Source organism: Dermochelys coriacea, chromosome 1, assembly GCF_009764565.3.
Source record: "Dermochelys coriacea isolate rDerCor1 chromosome 1, rDerCor1.pri.v4, whole genome shotgun sequence".
Lineage (NCBI taxonomy): Eukaryota > Metazoa > Chordata > Testudines > Dermochelyidae > Dermochelys > Dermochelys coriacea.
This window is the reverse complement of record NC_050068.2, coordinates 265,012,374-265,035,834: the sequence shown is the minus strand read 5'-3', so window position 1 is coordinate 265,035,834 and position 23,461 is coordinate 265,012,374. Positions and strand designations below refer to the sequence as shown.

The window sequence follows — 23,461 nt, the reverse complement described above, 5'->3', positions numbered from 1 at the left end:
ACGCTGACGCCCCGCCCCGCGCCTCGCCCCGCCTCGCTCCTTTGCAACCCCTCCAGAGCGGAGGCAGCACATCGTCAGGAGAAGCGAGGGCAGAGCGCAGGTTACTGCGCATGCTCAGCGCCCCCTGCTCGTGTCGTCACGTCGCGGCGCCGCGGCCCGCGCAGACCCGGCTTGGAAGGGGACGCGCAGGTGCGAGGGGGCTTCGCGGGGCGGCGGCTGCGGCGGACCCCGCCCGAGCGAGGGGGGGCGCGAGGGGTTGCAGCCCCGGGAGCGCCGCGCGGAGGGCGGGTGGCTCGTCCCTGGCCGTGGCAACGGTGGGCTCGGGACTGTCAGCGCTGGGCTGGGCGTCCCCTGCTCCTGCGCCTGCGCCTGCTGGGCCTTCTGCTCCGTGCCCGTGGCAGGCTCACGGCCGGCAGGCGCCGTCTAGGCTGCAGCGCCTGGCCTTCGTAGGTGACTGTTACTTGTTACAATCCCATCGTGGGCCAGGAGCCAGGGGGGCCAGGACGACTCGTATAGTGGGGGCGCTGAGGTAACCCACACGCCTCCTGGCTGTGGCGTTCAGTCCCATCCGGTGGCACCGAGACCACTTGGAGAGAGATTAATGACTTTGCTCTCCAGCCTTAGCTAGAAGAAAAGGAGGACTTGTGGCACCTTAGAGACGAACAAATTTATTTGAGCGTAAAGCTTTCGTGAGCTACAGCTCACTTCATCGGATGCATTCATATGAAGTGAGCTGTAGCTCACGAAAGCTTACGCTCAAATACGTTTGTTCGTCTCTAAGGTGCCACAAGTCCTCCTTTTCTTTTTGTGAATGCAGACTAACGCAGCTGCTACTCTGAAACCTGAATCAAACCGTGAACCCTGTATACGATGGAAACCACTTCAAGCTGGGGGTGCAGCAGCACCCTCTGCACACATAGTTTCAGCACCTATGCCAGGAGCCCTTATGCTAGGCGCTATACACAGAATAAAAAGATGCTCCCTGCCCCCAAACAGTGGCAATGTAAAATCGGTACAATTCATTTTGGAATAAGGAAAATTCAGCTTTCTGAGGTGTTAATTCTTTTCTTCTGAATGCTTCATATGTAAGTAGAATTCAATTTTTATTGTTATAATTGACAGAAAAATCAATTTTTTTAAGCATTTTTTTGTATTGGTTTAAACATTTCACAGTTGCAGGAAGTTATGTGACGGGGGAATCAGACAGTGACAGTAGACGCCGAGATTCAGAAAGTTAAAACTTTATAACTGTGAAAACATAAACTGTCAACATCAAATGTCAAAATATACAAAGCAAATATTCTTAAATCAAACTCTAAGAAGTTCTCCAGCAACTTTGCCTCTCAATAAATTTCAGTTATCAATGGAAATAGATTTTCATGGGTTTGTGTGTGTGGTGAAATCAATATTTACCGATAAAAATCTAATCCTTCAAAGCCTATTTATATGGCTGACATATATGCCCTTTCATTATAACACTTCCACTTCATAGGCTGCATTTCATTGTTTTTGTGTTGTGTAGGAGAAGTAATTTGGGATTCTTTAGACCAAATTACTTATACCTAGCTTTTGTATAGCACTTTTCATCTGTAGATCTCAAAACACATTACAAAGGAGATAACTGTCATTGTCCTTATTTCACCCATGAGGAAACCAAGGCATGAAGTGATGTGACCTACCCAAGGTTATACAGTAGACAAGGGGGCAGATACAGGAATAGAACATAGGACTCCTGAGGCCCTGTCCAGTGCTCTATCCACTGGACCACACTGCAGATGAAAGGTGCTATTTAAATGTAAAATATGACTAGACTATAAACTCCTAATTCTCCCATTATAGTCTGAAAAATTTAGTTTGAACCTCATATTTTCACCTGGCAGAAAGTGTGGTTTGATTTGTGAATGCTCTCCAGACCCCTCCCCCAGAATTTTCTGGACATTGGTGTGAACTCTTCTATTTTGTGTTGTAGGGGTTATGGAACTGTCTGCCAGCAGTGGGCTCTGGGCCTTTGCCTTCTTCTGCCATGTAGGAATCCTGGTCGCCTCAGGTAAGCAGGATCTGGATCTGGCTCCCAAGTCAAACCCTTCTCTCTGATCTTTACCTTAGCCACATGGTGGGAGAAGGGGCCACTTCTACCCAAGAACCATGTGGACAGAATCACAACAGCACCACCAAGGCATGTGGGAGGGAACAAGAGGAGTGAATTCACATAGAAATAGGGGTTATTCATGAGACAGTTCTTGCACTGCTGTACAATTTGAATGGCAGCACTGCATAAGAACAGAAGTCCAGGGAAGAAAGGAAAAGAGGAAAATAATTTAATCTACATTATGAAGGGCAGTTGAAGAATGGAAGTGAATAATTGTAGAGCACAAGCCCTTTGGCTTAAGGAGGAGGCTGATAGTGAGATTTGTTGGGGTGGGATTGAAGTGATTAAAGAGAGCTGGAGGATAGGCAATCAAGACTACTTGCTCAGGGAATTTAGAGACAAAGGGGAAAAAGGAGATGATGTAGTTGGTGAAGTAGAGGGAGGGTTTCTTAAGGCTATTGGGAGCAAAGAAGAAAGGAGCTGTAGGAGAAAGAGAGGTTGTAAACGAGATCCTGGGGGGTGAGAAGTGATTTTTTTAAATGTATTTTTTTACCAGAATGGGAGTGGAAGGGGTAATTTTCCTTGTTTATATTTATTTAGGTGAAACAAACAAGCAAACAAAACCCACAAAAACATAAACACAACATACGATGTTAGGCCCAAGTGGTGGTGTACGATATCAAGAACTAAAGCTGATCAAACTGTTTGTCCCTAATGTAGACCCCTTTCTGATCAGATCCATGCATCAATCCTGTTCTGTTGTAAGGTTGAAGTAAATAACGCACATGCAAACAAACTTTTGACAAAAGAAAAGGAGTACTTGTGGCACCTTAGAGACTAACAAATTTATTTGAGCATAAGCTTTCGTGAGCTACAGCTCACTTCATTGGATGCATTTGGTGGAAAATACAGAGGGGAGATTGATATACACACACAGAGAACATGAAACAATGGGTTTATCATACACACTGTAAGGAGAGTGATCACTTAAGATAAGCCATCACCAGCAGCAGGGGGGGGAAAGGAGGAAAACCTTTCATGGTGACAAGCAAGGTAGGCTATTTCCAGCAGTTAACAAGAATATCTGAGGAAGAGTGGGGGGTGAGGTGTGGGGAGAAATAACATGGGGAAATAGTCTCTAAGGTGCCACAAGTACTCCTTTTCTTTTTGCGAATACAGACTAACACAGCTGCTACTCTGAAACTTTTGACAGTTTGTTGTGTGATTACTCACGGGCTATTGTTACTGCCTACTGATGTTGCGAATTAACTCCTTACGTGGGAGAATAAGAAATGACTGGTAAATAACCAGTAACTCACCTCTGCTGTTAATATTTCCGATGAATGCTCACTTACGTTAAAATTCATGACACTTTCAGGCTAAACAAGCATTTTCGCAAACGTCTGGCACTTGTTTGAATACTCGTGATTGACTGACTGAATTTTACCCCATGAATATGAATGGCTCAAACTCTGCTTTTATTCCTGAAAATCAGTAGTGAATGAGTTTTCTCAATATTAGTCCATCTTTATCAAGAACCTTAATTCTTTACCAATCACCCATTCACCTCACACCTGGACTTAGATCATAAACATACCTGGCTCAGGAATCACATGGCTTATAGTATTGTTGGAATTGGGCTATGGAGCCTTTTACTCCTAGGACATTAGTTCCAAATTGAGTTGAGGAGGTGGGAGTGAATTTGACAGAGAGGATCACCCAATAATTGTACTCCATGTATCTCCTAAATTGGACAGAGAGGACATTTCCCTGTTCACCTGTCATTGTGAGTCTCCTAAATCAAGACAGGTGCTGGAGAATGGAGTCTCTAGAAGAAGTTTGCAAATATATGACTCGATCCTGAGAAGTGCTATGTGCACTTGCTGGGGGATTGTTCGGTGCTCTTGGCTCTCCATTTTAGGAATGGGGCATACTGGTTAGTGTGGCTGGATGGGAGAGACACATTAGTGAGCAGCAAATCTGCCTGGACCATGGTAGTGTAACAAAGATGGTGAGAGTTGTGAGTGGTGATGTATGGGCTGTTGACACTGCTGTGAGTGATGGTGGGTAGGGGTGGCGGTAAGCAATTCTTGTATTTTCAGGTTATGCTCCTTCCCAGTGCTATCGGATTTAAAAGGAGTAGCTCCCACTCCACCTGTTGGATGCTCGGTTGTCCAGGATGCTCCTCTGCATGATTTGCCCCTGTGTAATGGTGGTCATAATCTCCTTTGGCATTCTGTTGGAGTTTTGTTTTTTGGTGATGAAGATGGTTGGTAGTAATAGTGAGGAGAACAACAGTGATGGGAATGCAGATGGTTATAATCCAGAATGTGATGGAGGTGGGGTTTGGCGATGTTGGAACTGAATAGGGAATAAGGTGCTGGTGTTAATACCTTTCATGATATCCCTTTCAGAAAGCTTTACCCTGAAAGGATCAGATTCTCCAGTGATTGCCACAGTTGGCACAGATGTCATCCTTCCATGCCAGCTTTCACCTAGGACCAATGCCAAACAGATGGAAGTGAGATGGCATAGCAGTGAGATTGCTGGACTGACCCATCATTATGTGAATGGGCATGATGCCCTGCAGAAGCAGAACCCACACTTCTGGGGAAGGACAGAGCTGTTCAAGGAGGAGCTTCCCAATGGCAATGTCTCTCTACTGTTGAAGAAGGTTCAGGTGGCAGATGGAGGCAGCTATGTCTGCTACATTGGCAACAAATCGAATTATTTGGAAAGCCTTGTGGAGTTAAAAGTTGGAGGTAAAGTAGGCTCTTCTTGTCAGTGAATAGCTCTCTGTTTTAGCAGGTGATGTGTATCCCCCGCAAACACACACATTTTCCTCTGGCATTCTTTTGTTTCATTTCAAATCTCTGCCAGGTACCTAAGCAGTTATTATCCAATTCTAATCACCAAGATGCCATGGCAGCTGGCAGCAGTTACTGAGAAGCCTTGGTGACTGGCTGTGGCTATAGAGGGCCATGATGTTCCTCTGCTGGCTACACATTATCATAGAGCATCAATGCACATGCTAGTGATACCAACATGGTGAATCCTTTCCCTCCCAATGGGAACAAAGTAGTGATGTTTCCATGTTGAGTAAGCTAATATTACTTGGTTTGCTTTGATACAGCTGTTGGCACAGGCCCGACAATCTCTGTGCACCGTTCCCAGGACCAGGGAGTGACACTTATTTGCAGTTCAGAAGGGTGGTATCCAGAACCAGCAATAATGTGGGCTGACTGGCATGGTCAAAGACAGAACTCAACTATCTTGTCTGTAAAAGATGTTCAAGGTCTATACAATATTCAGAGTCACGTGGATGTGAAAGATAACAAGAGCCAGGTCCTGGTTTGTCGGCTCCAAAGCAACTTCTGGGACCAGATAAGACAGGTCGGAGCTGCAACTTTCCAGTAAGGCTTTCCTATTTCAAAGAGTTTGTCTGGGCAGTAAAAGACGGGGTAATGGTTTGCTGAACGTAACTGGTTAGGGCAGGACAGAGCCACAGGAAGCAGGAGCTTTACAGTGTGCCTTCTTGGAATTTCTAGTTTCTCTGAACATCCCCTCTTTATTTTGTGTATGGTATTTAAAAATACATAATATCATATGTTGTAGCTGGGGCTTATGGTGGATGAGGGAATCTAGATGAGATGCTTGTAGTTTGGGGGAAGATGGGGGAACTTTAGAGCGCTTATGGAGCGAATGGATGTGGATACCTGGCATGAAGGATGTCGGTGAGACACCTTGAGACTCCTTCCAGTTCTAAAGTTATTTTCTTCCTGAACTAACAACCCCCTTCTCTTTCATTTCAGGTGATTTATTCCCATATGATAAACACCCATATGTAGTCACCACAGTAATATTATGTCTATCGCTCGTTATATTTGGCGTGGTTACAGGCTTCATATTCAAAGAGAGAGAGAATACAAAGGTATGTTCCTGTTCGTTTCCCAGTGTAGAATATTCTCCATAGACGAATGCATCCTGAGCTAGAGATTAAAAGCAAGAATTAGGTATAGAAGTGTGATGGAGAGAAACATCAATAAGATGTTACTATTTTCAGCTCCTGTGAATGATTGGTTCTGCGTCTTGGACCTGAGAATTTTTTCTCTTGCATTTAGATTTCCCAGGCTAGCCAAAAAATGCTTATTTTTTCCATTCGCTGAAATAGGTCTCTGTGGGAAGGAGACCTTTGGTCATGGGAATGTGGCGTCAAACACAGGATGAGGGTATTGCATAGGTTGGCTGAGGATGGACACCTTGATGTAGGTATAATACCAGTTGATGGTCTCTTCTTTGCACCATTCATCTCTTTTTTTTTTTTTTTCCTCTCCCCCCCCCCTCCCCTTAGGAAAACTTCAATTGCAAAAGGTATGGAATTTGTTTTCTAGAATGGACTTCTTTGGTCTCTCTCTGCATCTTTCTCTCTTTTCATTACTGTCTCTGCAGTCCCTGCTCTTCTATCGTTTGTCTGTGTTTCTCTCTCTTAAAAGCCTGAGGATTCATTCAGAAGGATAATTATCTGTCTCTTCACTGATGGGTGCATCACCCCCCTCTTGGGTTGTTGAGCGAGACAGTTGGTGATTCTCCTTTTCAGTGTAGGATAAGTTATCACTTGTAACATGTTCAAGTTCACTAATGTTTTACACATGCTAGCACGTACCTCAACCGCACATGGATGTCTTGGTATTGCTGCCTGTGACTGGATTTCTATGATCCTGTCTTTCTGATGTTATATTTTTGAGCTGCTTTAGTGACTTCATAATTAAGGTTCTAAGACAGTTGTCATTATGTCTATAACTTCCTTAAAACAAATAAAACTCAAATTCACTTCTTCCTGAAATTTGGCATGTGATCTCGTAGCATGAAGATGTGTTTTTATTTATATTTTTCAAAGTTTGAGATTAATCTGATAAGGCAGTTTGGGGAATCCGAGACTTTGATTTGAGTGATGACAGATGTTCTGCCTTTTGAAAAATCTAACATTTTGTGTATCACCGTGATCTAGAAACTGCACATTTCTTTTATACGCTAGTTTTAGTGAACCCTATCAGACTTTAGAAAGTCCACTCAGAGGTGTGTGTGTGCAAGGGGAGGATATGTACTTCTCCCCAGGCTGTCTTGACTTCTCTGTTCTTTTTGCTCCCACATACTCCTCCATAAGAGTTGCCCAAAAATGGGGGGGGGGGGGGGCTCCTTCTGGCAGATGTCAAAGTGATCAGTAATAGTGGGAAAAGTGCATGCTAGATAAAGTTGGGGGCAGGGAGGGACTCTGAGGGCAGGGGGAATGGCAGCATGTTGAAATGGCATTTCTTCTAACCTGCTCCCTGAGTTCCATACAGGAGACATGGGGAGTGACAAACTTCTTCTCTGGCTGCTTCCTGCTGCTCCCTGGTTTGGTCTCCAGAACTTCCTATCAGCTAAACAGATGTGAACATTCCATTCTGGAGAACTTATTTAAAATATCAAATTAAAGTAATCTTTGGTCCTGTGCACTAGAACTCAACTAACTGAATTCAGTAAATTATGTTTTATCTCCCTGCCTTGTTCTGTTTTATTGCTAGATAATACACAGATATAGATACTTCTATATCTTCATTCACTCTAAACACCTAAGGACAATATTTTTAAGTGGGTATATAAAGTTAAGTTTCTAAGCCCATATTTAAATACCAAATAAGAGGCCCAACTTTTCAAAAGTACTGACACCTAGCAGCTCCCATTGACTTCAGTGAAGCTGCTGGGTATACAGCACTTTAGAAAGTCAGGTAATTTTTTAGGTATTTCTGTGTGGGTGGGTGGAGTCTAAGTGTAAATATGAACTTTTGGAGTTGCCTTTAAAAAAATTTTTTTTTTTTTTTTAAGGTGTCACAACCAATGAACTCCTTGTCCGGTTCATTTCAAATTTGGCAGAAGAATTCTATCTCAATGACATACCTAACTTACCAGTTTTGAGACTAATAGTTCTTTTTCTGTGGATTGTAAGAGGAGTGTCACAATCGGGTTATTGCGCAAACTCCATTAACTTTGGTATTCTTTCCTAGCTTCTCTTGTTTCACATTTCAGAGCTATTGAAGGCCCGAAACTCAGCTGGTGAGTAACCAAAAAAACAGTTACTTTATTTATTCTTCAGTATCTCGGTGAAAATTTACCTCCTTTTTAGTCCAGCACCACGTTCTGAAGGTCTGTCTTCTGTTCAGTGTACATGAAGAACTTACCTCAGTAATGGAGCTAAATCCAGTGTCTTGCCTTCTTGTTGGAGAGGAATGATTATTCAAAGAATGGGTGGGAGGGAACTATAAAAAGGAGATGAACTTGGAGCCTTCCTGAAAACTGTGGCTCACAGTCCCAGTCTCTGTCACCACTGTGTCAAATTCCTTTTCTTATTATTGGAGTTATTGGGGACCTGAGTAGACCTCATTGCAGAGGGATAAATCCACATGAAATTAGTAGTTTTGCAAAATCATTGGAGTTACTCTAATTTACATTGGTGTCACTGAGAGCAGAGTTTGTTTCTAAATGTGTGTGAAATTGCACACTACCTCCCAGAGTGACCAAAAGGGAGTCTCTGCCAATCAGTGTGATCCCCCCCCCCCCGAAAATGTCTTTGTAAAAATAGTCCAGTGGGATTCCATAGTTACTGTCTGTCAATGATTTTCAGAGGAAATTTGCTTATTTTACAAATAAAAAGATACATTTTTCTAGCCACCAATTATAAATACAATCTGGGCTCTGAAAGTCCAGCTAGGGTCTTTCCTGCAACCTGAGTGTCTCCAAATTTAAGCCATCACTGACACCTGTGCAAACCCCATTCAATGGATTTGGCCAGGTGTAGCTGAGATTTAATGAAGACTTCTGTTGTTAAACTACAAAAGGAATGGAATCCAGCTAACTTTCTTATCTGTGTGGCACTCCCAGGCAAAACCCTGCAAATCTGCTTTATATCTGCCAGTCATGTTTGCGGATCATGGATGGATGCAGATACAAATTTTGTATCGTGCAGGGCTCTACTCACAGGAGCAAGAAGCAGTCTTAGTCAGTAAAGTAAGCAGATATAAATTGGATACACTCAGGGCACAGTTCTGATGAGTAAGAAGAAACAATGCTTACTTAAAATGTGTTTCTACTCTGAAAATGATTTAAGGCTGTAGAGGGACCTCAGGGAATCGGGAAGACAGGTAGTGAATGTAGGGGATACTTCTGTGAATTGGATGATGCAGGAAGTGACAGTTCACCCATGCTTTTTTTTTTCCCCCCCACCCCCATGTGTCTCCATTTAACTGTACAGTGCAAATCAGAGTGGATCCTAACACAGGCCCATCCCAACCTTCATTATTTCATCGGATTGCCTACTGTAAGCCACAGTGACCGGAAGCAAGAGGTGATGGATACTCCAGAGAGATTTGATGGATGGGCCTGCGTGCTGGGATCTGAGACTCTCAGAGCTGGGAAGGACTATTCTGGGAAGTATATGTGGGAAATAAAACAGACTGGGATCTTGGGTTACAGATGGGAAGGCTAATAGGAAAGGCTGGCGGATTTGAAGCCAGAGAAGGATACTGGGGGATACGATTTTTTAACAGTACTGATTATAAGCCTTTGAGGATCTGCAGTTAAACTAAAACTTGGCAAACAGCCTAAGTAGTTGGGGTTCACTTGGATGGTAAGGCTCAGAGGTTAGATTCTATGATGTTTCAGCAATGTCTCACATTACACTTTTAGCCTGAAATCCTCTCTGGATGTAAAACCCCTATTTCTGTCCTGGTCTGAACAAAAATGGGAAAACACAAAGACCCCTCTCAAACTTTGTTTTCTCTCTCCTGACTACTCTGGACCTGATGTCTTCCATTCCTTCAACCTCACATCTCCACTTTGGAGCTCTGGAAGGCACTAATGGAAAGGATGTGGCCATAGAACACTCCAGCCTTCAAATAGTGACGATTGCCACCCTTCCATTTCTACACCAGGCTCCTTTTGTACAGAAGCAGGAGCCATCCCCTCAATCTGGCAATATGCACAACTATGTATAGGTTCTTAGTTCTTAGTTAGCTGTTGGACTGTGGGGTTTATTGTCCACCCCGACCACGTTTCCTTGTGGGGGCTTAATTCCCAAAGTCCAGGGGTTTAAGTCCTGCAATAAACCCATGCCAATGGATGACGCCCATGCTGCTTGTTTAACGGATTTGGGGGAGGCTCACCACGCAGACAAGTACAGGATTGTAAAGGGTTTTGCCCTGGAACAAAAAAGGAGCAAGACTTTCACCTCAAGCAGCTCCTTATGATGGCAGCACTCAGACCACAACCTCCAGTGGAGTGGCAAGACCCGGCACTGAGCTCATTGGTGCGTAGTGCCCTGGTGGCAGTGGTGGAAGCAGCACTGCGGAAGGAATCTGGCAGAGAACCAGGGTACTGCCGCTCCCCGGCGCCAAAGCGGCAGGATTCACCCGGTAATGCTCCCATTCCCTGGTGCAGAAGCAGCACCGGAAGCAAGGGAGGAGTGGATCTCCATCCCAGAGAACCACCTGTGATGTTGCATTCTATATGTTTTAAGGAAATATGCTTATGAGTGTAATTATGATGTAACTGAACTATGCTTTATGCAGAAGGTCTCTTGTAAGCTGTCATTACAAAGCTTATGATCTACTGCATGTGTTCATCCTATTTGTTTGCATGTATTATTTCCTGCGTCTGGAGTTAGGAGAATAAGATATAAACATCTATTACTGATGTAACATGTTAAATGGAAGCCATTAAGGGTGCTTCAGAATCAATGACCTGTGAAAGGATTTGTTTACCTGCAAGACTTCCTGAGTACATGTTGGCCTGTTACCTGAAAGTGGGCAGCTGGTAAGCTGAGGGAGGTCTAATGACCCACTAGAGTTTGGGAGAAAGCAGCCCATTTATTATACTGATAGCTAAGCTCAAAAGAAGAGGGGTGGGGGTCATACTCGCATGCTCACGCTCCTAGGACAGGCACAGCACTAGAGATATCAGGATCCTTCAAGGTAAGTGTCCCACAGCATAGCGATGGATGGTGTGCTGAAGGTAAGTCTTCCTGAGGCACGATGGAATGCAACGTGCCGAACTACTGGCCAGGTGGTCTGGGCAAAGGGCCTTCGTGGGAGATACAAGCTTGTGAGTGCACTCCTAAGCACATGGCCCCTTCCCCTTTTAAGGATTTGCTCCTCAGGGCCTGCGATGAGAGATGACTTGGCCGCATCTGGTTGGTCGCACTCCACCTCGGGCAGTGTCCGTGCATGTGGGCGTGTGAGTGCTGCCTAATTAGAGTCTCAGATGCCTTGTCTACCTGGGAGCTCTTTCTGATCTTCAGCTATTCAACCAGCCCATTCATCTCACAAGCATTCCAAGAGGGAAGGGGGAAAGCCACTTCACAGGTATTCAGAGCAAGAGGAGACAAAATGGGGGTGGGGATGAAGTGTAACAGACCTTTTGGCATATAGGTTTACAGAGAATAGTCATACAGATCACTGCTGCTCCTACAACACTCCACCCTTTGATCTATGCTCATACAGCTGTTGTTTGTTGTATGGCATAGGTGATCAGTTGCAAACAAACCAAACAATTGTAACCAGAGTGACTCTACCTACCGCATTACAATGACTAAACACCAGATATAACATAAACAAACAATCACTCATACTAATTGGGAATTACAATTAAAACATCACCATTACAATAACTCAGGTACCTTGACAAAATGAGGCCAGTTTGATGCTGCATAGCCATCAAAAATAAAAGTAAACTCTAATCCTTAAAGTACACATAACAAATAAGATTTGTCGGAGTACCATAGTTGTAGAGTGGAATTAACAATATAAGAAATGGTAACTACACACTACAAATGTAACACTCACAAACAACAAATGATTATTAGAGAACCTAATAAAAATAAACCTGATGTATTGGGGACTAAGTCTTTTGGACAGAGGTGATGTGATTGGTAATTTGGGTGGAGACGCACAAAGAGAGCGGAAAAGGCATTTACCCTGCCTAGTGTAGTATTCCCCTCTCTGGACCCAGTGCTAGCACAGGGCACCCACCAGAGACACGCAGACGTAGAACACACAACACTGAACGCAGACTTCGTCGCGACACTATAACATGGTATTTCTGTAACTCTTAAGCGGGTACTAGCTCACCTGATGTTCTGGGTCGGAGGCTGAAAGAAGCTTAGAAACAAATTAGCCACAGTGATCCCACTATGGCAGACCTTGCTTGTTTAAATTGTCTGCGGTGTACCCATTTTCACTCTGGGGTCCCATGGCCAGTCAGGGTATCCAGCGTGCTAGTCATGGTTTGGGGGGGCTAGCCTAGGGGAACTGTGGAAGCCCTGGGGAACCTGGGTGAACATATACTGGGTATTGCAAAAGGTAAAGGCAAATTGGCTCTGGCTCTCTGGAACCAGGGGCAGGGAAGAAGCCGTTTGCTAAATCAATCCTTGAAACCACTGTGCCTCAGGCAGAATACTTTCCAAAAGTGCAGTCATGACTGCCACCACTGGAGCCACTGGGGGTGCAAGCATTGATCTGGTGGTAATCTATAGTTAATTGCCAGGTCTTCCCATCTGCCTTGCGGACTGGAGCACCCACAGGGAAAAATTAGTGGGTATTCTGCACCCATCAGCAGCCAAGCTCCCCTCACCTCCCTGCCCCACCTCCTCTTTCTGATGAGTGCGCCAACGTCCCCTCTCTTCCACTTCCCTCCCAGTGCTTCCTGCCCAATTGCCACCAAACAGCTGTTTGGTAGCATTAACACGCCCCGGAAAGGAGGGGGAGGAGTGGGAACATGGCGCGTTCAGGGGAAGAGGCAGGGCTGGGGTGGGGATTTGGGGAAGGAGTTGGAATGGTGGTGAGCAAGAGGCAGGACTGGGATGGGGCCTCATGGAAGGGGTGGAGTGGGGGTGGGATTGGGGGGCAGAGCTGTCATGGGAAAGAGGGGAAACTACAGCGCCTATGAATTGTGGCACCACTCCCCCAGCCTCATGGCACCACTCCCTGGGCCAGCTCTGCTCAGCACCACCCTAGCCATCGTGGTCCTGGTCCCTGTCTTCGGACACAGAGACGGAGTCTAGATATCAGAACGGGTCTGGCCTGGTCAGTCCGTGGAGGGCCTGAGATGGGAGCTGGGCCATGGCCTGCACAGTGGCTATTTTGGACCCCATGGACATACCACCAAGCACAGGGCACCCAATCTAAAGGTTCCCGGTTGGTGACCTCTGAACTGAGGGTGTGGGAGGCTTCAGCAGTCGCCCCACCCCCTAGAGGTGGGGAGGAGGTACCCTTTCCTCACACACACCCTGGAACCAACCCCAGTTCCTAAGCCTTGATCCAGGTTTGCTTGGCCCAGTCAGTGGAACAGGACAGGGATCACTGGAGAGCAAGAGGGTCGGAAGAACCTTGTTCCCCCATAAGCCTCCTCGTCTTCCTTCCCAGACGATGGCAGTTGCAGGCACCTCTGTCTCAGGATCACTCTCCATAGACAGATGCACCCACCAGGACCTCCTTCGCAGGGTGGCGTGAAACATGGGCCTGCAGGCCAAGGACGGTGGTGGAGTCAGAGAAACCCGATGTTTGAAATCCTGGCCCCGGAAGGCCCATCCAGGGTGCTCTACCCCTTATCAAGACCATACAGGCCAATGCTAAGACCATTTGGCAGTCCCTGGCCTCCATCCCTCCCAGCGTGAAGGGTGTGGAGGGAAGTATTTTGTCCATATAAGGGGTACAATACCTTTTCATGCACCCGCAGCCTTATCGGGGGTGGTGGCTGTGGTGACTGAGAAGGAAAGGCAGGGGCAATGAGCCCCAGCACCTAAGTCCAAGGACACCAAGCGCCTGGATTTATTTGGGCACAAAGTGTACTCTACAGGGGGTTAATATCAGAGGGGTAGCCATGTTAGTCTGGATCTGTAAAAGCAGCAAAGAGTCCTGTGGCACCTTACACGACTAACAGTCTATTGGAGCCTAAGCTTTCATGGGTGAATACCCACTTCGTCAGAGCATGTACTCTATGGTGGGGTTGCAACTCAGGATTGCCAACCAGAAGGCAATTCTGAGTAGATACAGCTTCAACTCCTTGGACTCGATGCTCAAATTTAAGGAGCTGATGCCAACTGAGTCCAGGGAGGAGTTTGGAGCTATAGTGAAGGAGGGCAAGGTGGTGGCACAGACCTCTTTACAGGCCTCACTGGATGCTGCGGACTCAGGGGGGAATACCTTATCCTCCAGTATCACCATGAGGCATAGCTTATGGCTGCAAGCCTCGGGACTCCCGCCTGAGGTTCAACAGATGATGCAGGACCTGCTTTTTGATGGGGCAGGTCTGTTCATGATACAAGCTAACTCTAGGCTCCATAGCCTAAAGGACTCAAGGACTACCATTAAATCCTTGGCTATGCCCACCCCGGCAACCCAACACAAACATCCCAAGCCTCAGCAGCAACAGGAGCAATCCTATCCTCCTCGGCTGAGGCAGGATTTTTATAGGAGAAGGGGCAGGAATGGCAGAAGAAAGCTTTCCAACCCCCCTGGCTAGAGAGAGCAGGGCCCAACTAACCCATTGCTGGGTTCCAAGCAGGCCTTTTGAAGGGGCACCTGAGGACTGTACACCAGCCTCACTCCACATCCTTCCCCATCCTTTTTTAATTGTTTGTCCCACTTCTACCATGCTTGGTCCCAAATAACTTCGGACCATCGGATTCCTCCATATGGTGGAAGTGGGATATTCTCTCCAGTTCTGCTGCTGCTGTCCATCTCACCCCCTTTTTCCCATCCCTCTTCAGGGACCCTCTTACTAGCAATCCTTATCCAGGAGGCCAGGAACTCCTCACCATGGAGCGGTTGGAGGAGGTTCCTCAGTCGCATGTCTCCCTCTCTACCAGCTATGCTATTTACCGGTTATTTAATATATTACAAGTCAAATCTCCCATCATCAACATTTCCTCCTCCCCCATATCTCCTTTAGTGCACCCCAAGTCCCTGTTCAAAAAAGTATTTGCTGTTTTCCTAAATCAGGGCGGGCAAACTTTTTTGGCCTGAAGCTGCATCAGGTTTGGAAATTGTATGAAGGGCTGGTTAGGGGAACAGAGCGTGGCCGGCCCCCACCCTCTATCCACTCCCCCCCCTGGTCCCTGATGCCCCACCTCCCCTGGACTCCCTGCCCATCCAACCCCTCGCTGCTCCATGCCCATTCCAGAACCCCTGCCCCTCACTGCTCCCCACCCCCCCCATCCAACCCCCCTCCTTCCCTGACTGCCCCCCCGGGGACTCCTGCCCCCATTCAACCCCCTGTTCCCCAGCCTCTGACCTGCCCCAACCCTATCCACACCCCCACCCCCTGACCACCACCCTGAAACTCCCATGCCCCTCTATCCAACCCCCAGTCCCCCCCCCTCCCTGCCCCCTACCACACTGTCTGGAGCACTGGTGACTGGCAGCACTACAGCCATGCCACCCAGCTGTAGCCAGCCATGCACTTCGCACAGCACAGAGCACTGAGTCAGGCCGGACTCTGCAGCTGCGCCTGCCGCAGGAGCTCGCTTGCCCCATGGCCCAGAGTATTGCAATGGTGGCACAGTGAGTTGAAGCTGACAGGGAGGGGAACAGCAGTGGAGGGGCATGGGGGCTATCCTCCCGGGCCAGGAGGTCAGGGGCCGAGCAGCAGGGTCCCACAGGCCAGATGTGGCCCACGGACTGTAGTTGTCCACCTCTGTCCTAAATAGTCAATGTTTGTGCCACTATCCAAGCGGGGAAGGAATGTATTACAAAGCTGAGGAGCACTTATGGAGAATGTCCTCCCAAACTCCTTATCTTATAGACCAACAGAGCTCCAGTTTGAATGCCTCCTCTGTTCGCAGTTGCAGGAGCATGACACCAGAGAGAAGTGATCCCTCATAAAGGGAGGTGTCTGTCCTTTTAAGGCTTTGTTACAACAAACAGAACCTTCACATGAACGTGTATAGGCCACCAGTGCAAAACTAGAACACTGGTGTCATTTGCTCATTGTGAATTAACCCGGTTAACAATTGAGTTACCACATTCTGCGCAAGTTTCAGTTCACAATTGGATTTAAGGTGTAGCCCTATGTAGCCCTATGGAGAGTGCATTGGAAGAGTCCATCTAAAAGGTGCCCAAAGCATTGGTTATGGAAGGGAGGTCTGCATTTAAAAGGTCACAACTAGAGCTGTATGAGAATGGGATTTTCTGTTCCATGAAAAATTCAGAGAGTTTTTTTTTTTTTTTGAGGGTGGGGAAAGAACGGGGGATATTTCTGTAGTGAAACAACAACAAATCTTGGAACTTTTCATGGAATGGCTGCTCAGCTGCCTGCCCTCCAGGATGGCTCCCAGAGCATCTTGGCTTTTCAGTGGTCTAGCAGGTAGGCTGCTGAGGAGCCAAGGCCTTAATGCCCTGGGAACTTGTGCTTCTGGAATCTCTGCTTCCCATCAGGTGGGCTGCCAAGGAGCCAGACAAGAAATCAGGCAGGTTTCCATGGCACTATTAATCAGACACCTGCCAGTATTTTGACAAAATTGACACATTCACCCACAAAGTTTGAATTTTAATAAATTGGCATTTTCCAATAGAAAGATGTTCAATCAGAAAATTTCCAGCCAGCTCTAGTAATAACCCATGGACTAGATTCACATAGAAAAACAAAATAGAACAACAAACCAACCAGCCATAATCACCTCAAACCAAAGTTCCTGGCCACTGCCACTATTTGGTCATTTTAATGTAGCTGGGCATCTAACAATGCTTTTCTTGGGCACCTAGGGAAATGGTGGGCAGTGACGTCAATGTACTGTTTAATGTATAAAAGTTACTAATAAAGCCATCACTTTCCACCTCAAATATAGGATGGGATGCTCACCTTTGTTTGTATTACTGAGGTCTGGCTGGCTGAAACAAATAATGATTTGGCATAACTCTGTCCAAGAGCATACTCACTTCAAATTCATTTGCTGAAGAGCCAGGGAAGGGGAATGGCTTTACTATCTGAATTAGACCTTGGGATTAGGGGTGTCTCAATCTGAAGGTGGATTCATTGAGGTGTGTCCATCTACTTTGAGAGTTCCAGGACAAATTTAATTTAAGAATTACATACTACCCTCTTTTGACCCTCAGGATTTCAATCAAATCTAATTTAGTTGTTTACAGGCCTGAGGAAGTTGCAAATTATTAATCATTATTTTAAATGCATTTTGTGGTAGCATCTAAACACCTCTGTCAGGCCATGTCCCCATTGGGGTAAACATATTGGAAATGACAGTCTCTTTCTCAAAGACCATTACTGTTCTCAGTAATTTCACTATCTGTGCTGATGATGACTCTTGCATGTTGCTCTTAAACCACATATGGTAACTCCCATAACAATGAAGGTCCTCTCCCAGGTGGTTTCTGACTCAGATTTGGTTGATAGCTAATATTCATGGTGGGACTGGAAATACTGAATACAGGAGGGACAGTGATGACACTTCTAACATGGGAAGATCATTACAACTGGTTGGAGGTTAGGGTCTCTGTTTGCTCCAACTTGAGGTGCTGAACCTGTTTAATGGTTCTCTTTTAGGGCCAGATTGTGATAGCCTTATACTTGGTAGCCTTATACCTACTAAAATCAATTGGACTACTTGTGTAGTTAGATATTTTTCATTTTGTCTAATGGTATCACAAACTGTTCCTCAGAGACTGATAGACCTTATAGGGTTCCAAAACATTCAAAGAGATAATGTTGTCTAGCTTTGGCCAGTGTAAAACTTAACCTGGATGATTTGTTTCCAGAGTAACATACTCTTATTTGGTTACTTATTTTTGTAAAAAAACCATTTTCCAATCCCACCACATGTCACTGTGATGGTCGCAAATATTGCTGATTTAACTCCCTTCCTTCCTCAAAGAAAAGTATCTCAATTTCTTGTTTAGCATTTCTTGACAAACTAATCACTTTTTGTGATATTCTAACTAAATATGTCAAGCTAAACACAGTATACTCAGAATATTCCCATTCCTAAAAAGATACACATTATTGCCATTGAAGACAAACTGTTTCCACTTCTAAATAGCTGTACATTTTTGCTACCAAAGAATGGCTGCTGAGCTTTCCTCACAGCAATGGTATTTTGACTGTATACATTTTAGATAGCATGTATCCTATTTTTTTGGCTGAAAACATCTAAGTGTTATACTTGGATCTTTTGGTAAGATGTTAAAAAGACATTAATTATCCCCTTTTTTTATTCAGGTGGGGGCAAGCAGCAAACTAAATACAAGTATCTCATTTATGGCAAGATTCATGCAGGGGGGGAAAAACCATTCTACTCTGTTCTCCTTTTAATCATGCTTGAATCAGTTATTTTATAATTAACTAGATATCCTACACCACACCGATGGGGAAGGACCAGTTATTATTTCTGCAGACAGAAAAGCATTAAAATATTCTAGGAGACACATACTCAAAGTACATACTGCAAAAAAAAAATCCTCAGGTTTACAAAGACAGGTCAATCAATTAAAAAGAAAAGGCGTACTTGTGGCACCTTAGAGACTAACAAATTTATTGTCACTACTGAGGGCCGTTTAGACCGATCAAGGCAGCCTCTGAGAAGCGCGGGACGGGGAGGGGGCGCAGAGGGAGGCAGGGTAAAACTACAGGTTTCAGAGTAGCAGCCGTGTTAGTCTGTATTCGCAAAAAGAAAAGGAGGACTTGTGGCACCTTAGAGACTAACAAATTTATTAGAGCATAAGCTTTCGTGAGCTACAGCTCACTTCATCGGATGCATTTATTGAAGTGAGCTGTAGCTCACGAAAGCTTATGCTCTAATAAATTTGTTAGTCTCTAAGGTGCCACAAGTCCTCCTTTTCTTTTTGGTAAAACTACAGTAACTACTGCCTAGCCATTGGTCAGATTCAGATCCGCATCCCCATTGGTGGAACAGACCACATTCGTTTTTTAGCCAATCACAAATTACATTAACAGTCACACGGACAGGATAAAAGGACAGAAATCGGAGCGCTGCTACGTGTTCAGAGCAGGTTTAGCACATTGTAGGCGTAGTAGTTGTTGCTAGAAAGCGAATTACAATGTCGGGCCGAGGAAAGCAGGGAGGTAAGGTGCGGGCTAAGGCGAAGTCTCGCTCCTCGCGGGCTGGGCTGCAGTTCCCGGTGGGCCGTGTGCACCGGCTGCTCCGCAAAGGCAATTATGCGGAGCGGGTGGGGGCTGGCGCCCCGGTCTATATGGCCGCGGTGCTGGAGTATCTGACCGCTGAGATTCTGGAGCTGGCCGGCAACGCGGCTCGGGACAACAAGAAAACCAGGATCATCCCCCGTCACCTGCAGCTCGCCATCCGAAACGACGAAGAGCTCAACAAGCTGTTGGGGAAAGTCACGATCGCTCAAGGGGGTGTCTTGCCCAACATCCAGGCCGTGCTGCTGCCCAAGAAAACCGAGAGTCACAAGGCCAAGAGCAAGTGAAACCAACCAAGAAGAAAGGTGAATTCTTCAACTTCAGAGCTTACTCAAAGGCTCTTTTTAGAGCCACCTACTGTCTCAAAAAAAGAGCTACATTTCATTAAAACAGAAAGAGCAGCCTTGTTTGTCAAATAGAAATAGCCCTCCCACCTCTTTAGTAGGGGTCGTCAAAAATTTAAGTACTTATTAGTGATTACCCTCCCCCTCATTACTTTTCAAGAGCAACAGAAACCCCTTTTGGGGAGGGAAAACTAGGCACCAAGCTTTTGTTCTTCCAGGTTCCATAAATATCGATGGGGGCGAAAATAGATTGTAAACGGTGTGTGTGTGTGTGTGTGTGTGTAATCATAGTAAACCACTGAGAAAAATAAATACTCATTCAATAGCACCAAGTAATTATGGTGCATTCTATGTTGAATCCATCCTGCTCTCTCAGAGATGAAAGAATTTGTTGAATGTTGCTTCGACAAATCAAACAAATATACACAATTTTACCCAAGTTAACTTTCACCTGTCCTGGGGTTTTTTAGGCTCATATTTAAAGAACTGGCGTACTTGTGGCACCTTAGAGACTAACAAATTTATTTGAGTATAAGCTTTCGTGAGCTACAGCTCACTGCATCCGATGAAGTGAGCTGTAGCTCACGAAAGCTTATGCTCAAATAAATTTGTTAGTCTCTAAGATGCCACAAGTACTCCAGTTCTTTTTGCGAATACAGACTAACGGCTGCTACTCTGAAACCTGTCATATTTAAAGAACTGTCTCCTAAATATTGATTGGTCCATTTGAACCCAAAATAATAGTGAAACCCTAATTCCTTTAAAAGGGGGTTTCAAATTCTTTAGGTACACAGAACAGTTTTTAACACGTTTAATTTCGAATACATATAGCACATCATACCGTCTAATCCATTCCCTCTGTACTTTGGATAAATTACGGGTTTGTGGGAGATTGAGGATATTGCCGGTTACTGACTGGTTAATTTGACACAGTAAAAGAGATTTGGTCACCATTTATGATTAGATATTGCGTATGAAACTGGTCTGTGGGTTCAAAAATGTCACAAATGGAAGGAAAAAGTAGTAACAAGAAAAATACCTTTTTAAATGGCTACTCTTGATTTAAAATCTAATCTCATATAGTACCATTAGGAATCACTTGTAACAACACAAGGTAGAACCGTGTGATTTATTAAAGGGATGTGCCCTTACCTATTATGGGAGAGCTCTGCATTTGATTTAATAATATAAGGGAATGTTTTCTATTTCTTCACTGTGTGTTAACTTTATTGTATAATTTTGTTCTCAAAGTTTGCATCAAGCCTTTTTATCTTGTAAGAGAGATGTGTGATTGTTATTTCTATTTTAAATTGTTCCTTATTAACATAAATCCATCACTAATTGAACGATAATGTGTAATATGCAATGTTCTAGTCCTAAAGCAAAGATGTATGGCAGTGGCAATTTGCTGAAGTTTGTAATGCACAAGAATGAAAAGACCTTAGCAATAGCCATGCCCTTTAGACAATGGATCAGGATTTCAAAAGTTGGTTACTGGATCAATTCAGAAATGCAGTGTTGCGTTAATGAATGTTAATATTTTCTTCATAGTTTAAGAAAACCTCTCCTATAATTCTTCCACCTGAAGTTACTATGACCTTGTCTATTAGGAAAATGAATGTTCCTGCTACACAGGACTAAGATATAACTAGTAGCTTTGTATTGTACACAGAGCAGCACTCTACGAAACGCTCTGCTTTAACAAGTCATCCACTTTTGGGGCACAAACAGTCTCTCACGGGACTTCAATTTGCTTCTCGCATTGTTCCATGGTGTGCTAATTTAACATTTCATGTTTTAAGGAGGGTAAAAGATTTTGGTCAAAGAAGCTAATTTCTAATCCATATTCAACGCTCATGGACGAGTTTGTGTTACTTCCTTCTCTTTGAAATCAATTTACTATGAAAACATTGATTCAAATGTCTGGCTTTGAGCCTGGATTGGGAGAAGACCCTTTAAAGAATAACGTTTCATTACTTTGAAAATTTCATTGAGCACGGTGCAGTTTTTATTTAGAAGGAAAAACAAAAGTTTCTCTCTCTCGAGGTCTCTCCAGGTCCAGGACTCACGGTTTATTGACTCTTTTAAAACTCATCTTTTGTTTCTCCAACGGGAAACTCTACTGAATAAAAATACCCTCTTTCCTCTTCACCACGCTATAAAGTGGGGGTGATTCGGTGGTGGAAATACTGCAAAAAACACACTTTTTTGACTTCCAAGAAACACAAACTGAACGGGAAGAAGAGTACTTTCTGGCTTGCAGCTGGGCGGGCTCTTTAACGCACCAATCACAGAGTAGCTCTTCTCTATAAATACCAGGCATCTGACTAACTCTAGCCCAATTGTTTTCTTCTGATTCGTGGAAAACGTCTGCTAGAATGTCGGAAACGGCGCCTGTTGCCACTCCTGCTGTGTCCGCTCCGGGGGCAAAAACCTCTGCTAAAAAGCCGAAGAAGGCGGCAGGAGGTTCAAAAGCCCGTAAGGCCTCGGGTCCCAGCGTGACCGAGCTGATCACCAAGGCGGTGTCCGCTTCCAAGGAGCGCAAAGGGCTTTCTTTGGCCGCTCTGAAGAAGGTTTTGGCTGCTGGAGGGTACGATGTGGAGAAGAACAACAGCCGCATCAAGTTAGGACTTAAGAGCCTGGTGAGCAAAACCATTTTGGTACAGACCAAAGGTACCGGTGCCTCTGGTTCCTTCAAACTTAACAAGAAGCCGGGTGAGACCAAGGAAAAGGCGCCGAAGAAGAAGCCAGCGGCAAAGCCTAAGAAACCAGCTGCCAAGAAACCCGCCAGCGCCGCCAAGAAACCCAAAAAGGCTGCGGCCGTGAAAAAGAGCCCGAAAAAAGCCAAAAAACCAGCGGCTTCCGCGGCCAAGAAAGCGACCAAGAGCCCCAAGAAGGCCAAACCTGCCAAGCCTAAAAAGGCAGCTAAGAGCCCGGCTAAGGCTAAGGCGGTGAAGCCCAAGGCTGCCAAGCCCAAGCCGACCAAACCTAAAGCAGGAAAGGGTAAGAAGGCAGCTCCCAAGAAGAAGTAAAGGGACTGGAAACAGAAAATAGAGTCTAACTCGTGCAAACAAACCCAACGGCTCTTTTAAGAGCCACCCACCTTTTCCAAAAGGAGCTGAAACGTGTGCGTTCACTCTCGCAGTAACAAATTTCCCCTCCTTTGTGACTAAATGTTGGAAATAATACAAAGTAACTTAAAAAGTTATTTTGTCCTGAGGGAAGCTAAGAGGAAATATTTATGGATACTGTTTCTAATCGCTTACTCCATGGAATACTCCCCCCGTACATTTTAAGTGGTGCTCAGGTCATGCTTTGTTCTGCCTACAGAGGGGGAGGGTAGGAGATCTAGCGAGGGGACAAAGTGTTTCTAAGTCAAACATTTACTATCGCCTGACTGGCTGCGGGAAGCAGGACTAAATTGGTGGAGAGTTTGAAAAGCCCGCGCTGTGCAATGATTGGTCCGTCTCCCGCCCGGGTTTAAAGCAGGGCACCCAACTCTGACATACTCGTTTAAAATTTGAACACGTACATCTTGATGGGGAGGGTGCATGTGAGTCTTTCGTAGTTTTCAGAGTAGCAGCCGTGTTAGTCACTAAGGTGCCACAAGTCCTCCTTTTCTTTTTTCGTAGTTTACTAATACACAGCGTGTTTAGCCATTTTATCTTTTATTCCCTCTCGCTACCAATCTCCCTCCCCCAGTGTTAAATATGCCTTATCCCGCTCCATGCTCTGGCGGCCTAGTTAATATTAAATCAAAACCTTTTTTCAGTTGGCTAACCGATAATGATGTAGTGAACCATGCTGCCATTTACTAATTTAAAGC

General features: G+C 45.2%; 3 protein-coding genes across 3 annotated transcripts in view; all 3 read left to right on the top strand.

The window, feature by feature from the left end:
• The first annotated feature begins 65 nt into the window (after positions 1-65).
• On the top strand, positions 66-10,732 carry LOC119846267 (butyrophilin-like protein 8). The gene is given in 9 exon segments (XM_038379691.2): positions 66-189; positions 1,970-2,047; positions 4,504-4,851; positions 5,223-5,482; positions 5,484-5,502; positions 5,902-6,020; positions 6,441-6,460; positions 8,156-8,182; positions 9,378-10,732. Coding segments are annotated over 9 exon segments (972 nt in total). The 5' UTR covers positions 66-110; the 3' UTR covers positions 9,400-10,732.
• Positions 10,733-19,102: 8,370 nt separating this feature from the next.
• LOC119841100 (histone H2A.J) overlaps positions 19,103-23,461 on the top strand; it is a 168,608-nt gene continuing 164,249 nt past the window's right edge. Inside the window, exon 1 of the mRNA XM_038368160.2 lies at positions 19,103-19,570. Within this exon, the coding sequence (XP_038224088.2) occupies positions 19,189-19,570 (382 nt within the window). The 5' untranslated portion in view covers positions 19,103-19,188. The remainder of the gene's footprint in view (positions 19,571-23,461) is intronic.
• LOC119841093 (histone H1) lies at positions 20,248-23,185 on the top strand. Its single transcript, XM_038368120.2, has one exon. The coding sequence runs from the start codon at positions 22,014-22,016 to the stop codon at positions 22,665-22,667; it is 654 nt and encodes a 217-aa protein (XP_038224048.1). The 5' UTR covers positions 20,248-22,013; the 3' UTR covers positions 22,668-23,185.

Bases quoted from the DNA above. Each gene is read 5' to 3' on its own strand.
- LOC119841093 (XM_038368120.2), top strand. From the start codon at position 22,014: ATGTCGGAAACGGCGCCTGTTGCCACTCCTGCTGTGTCCGCTCCGGGG.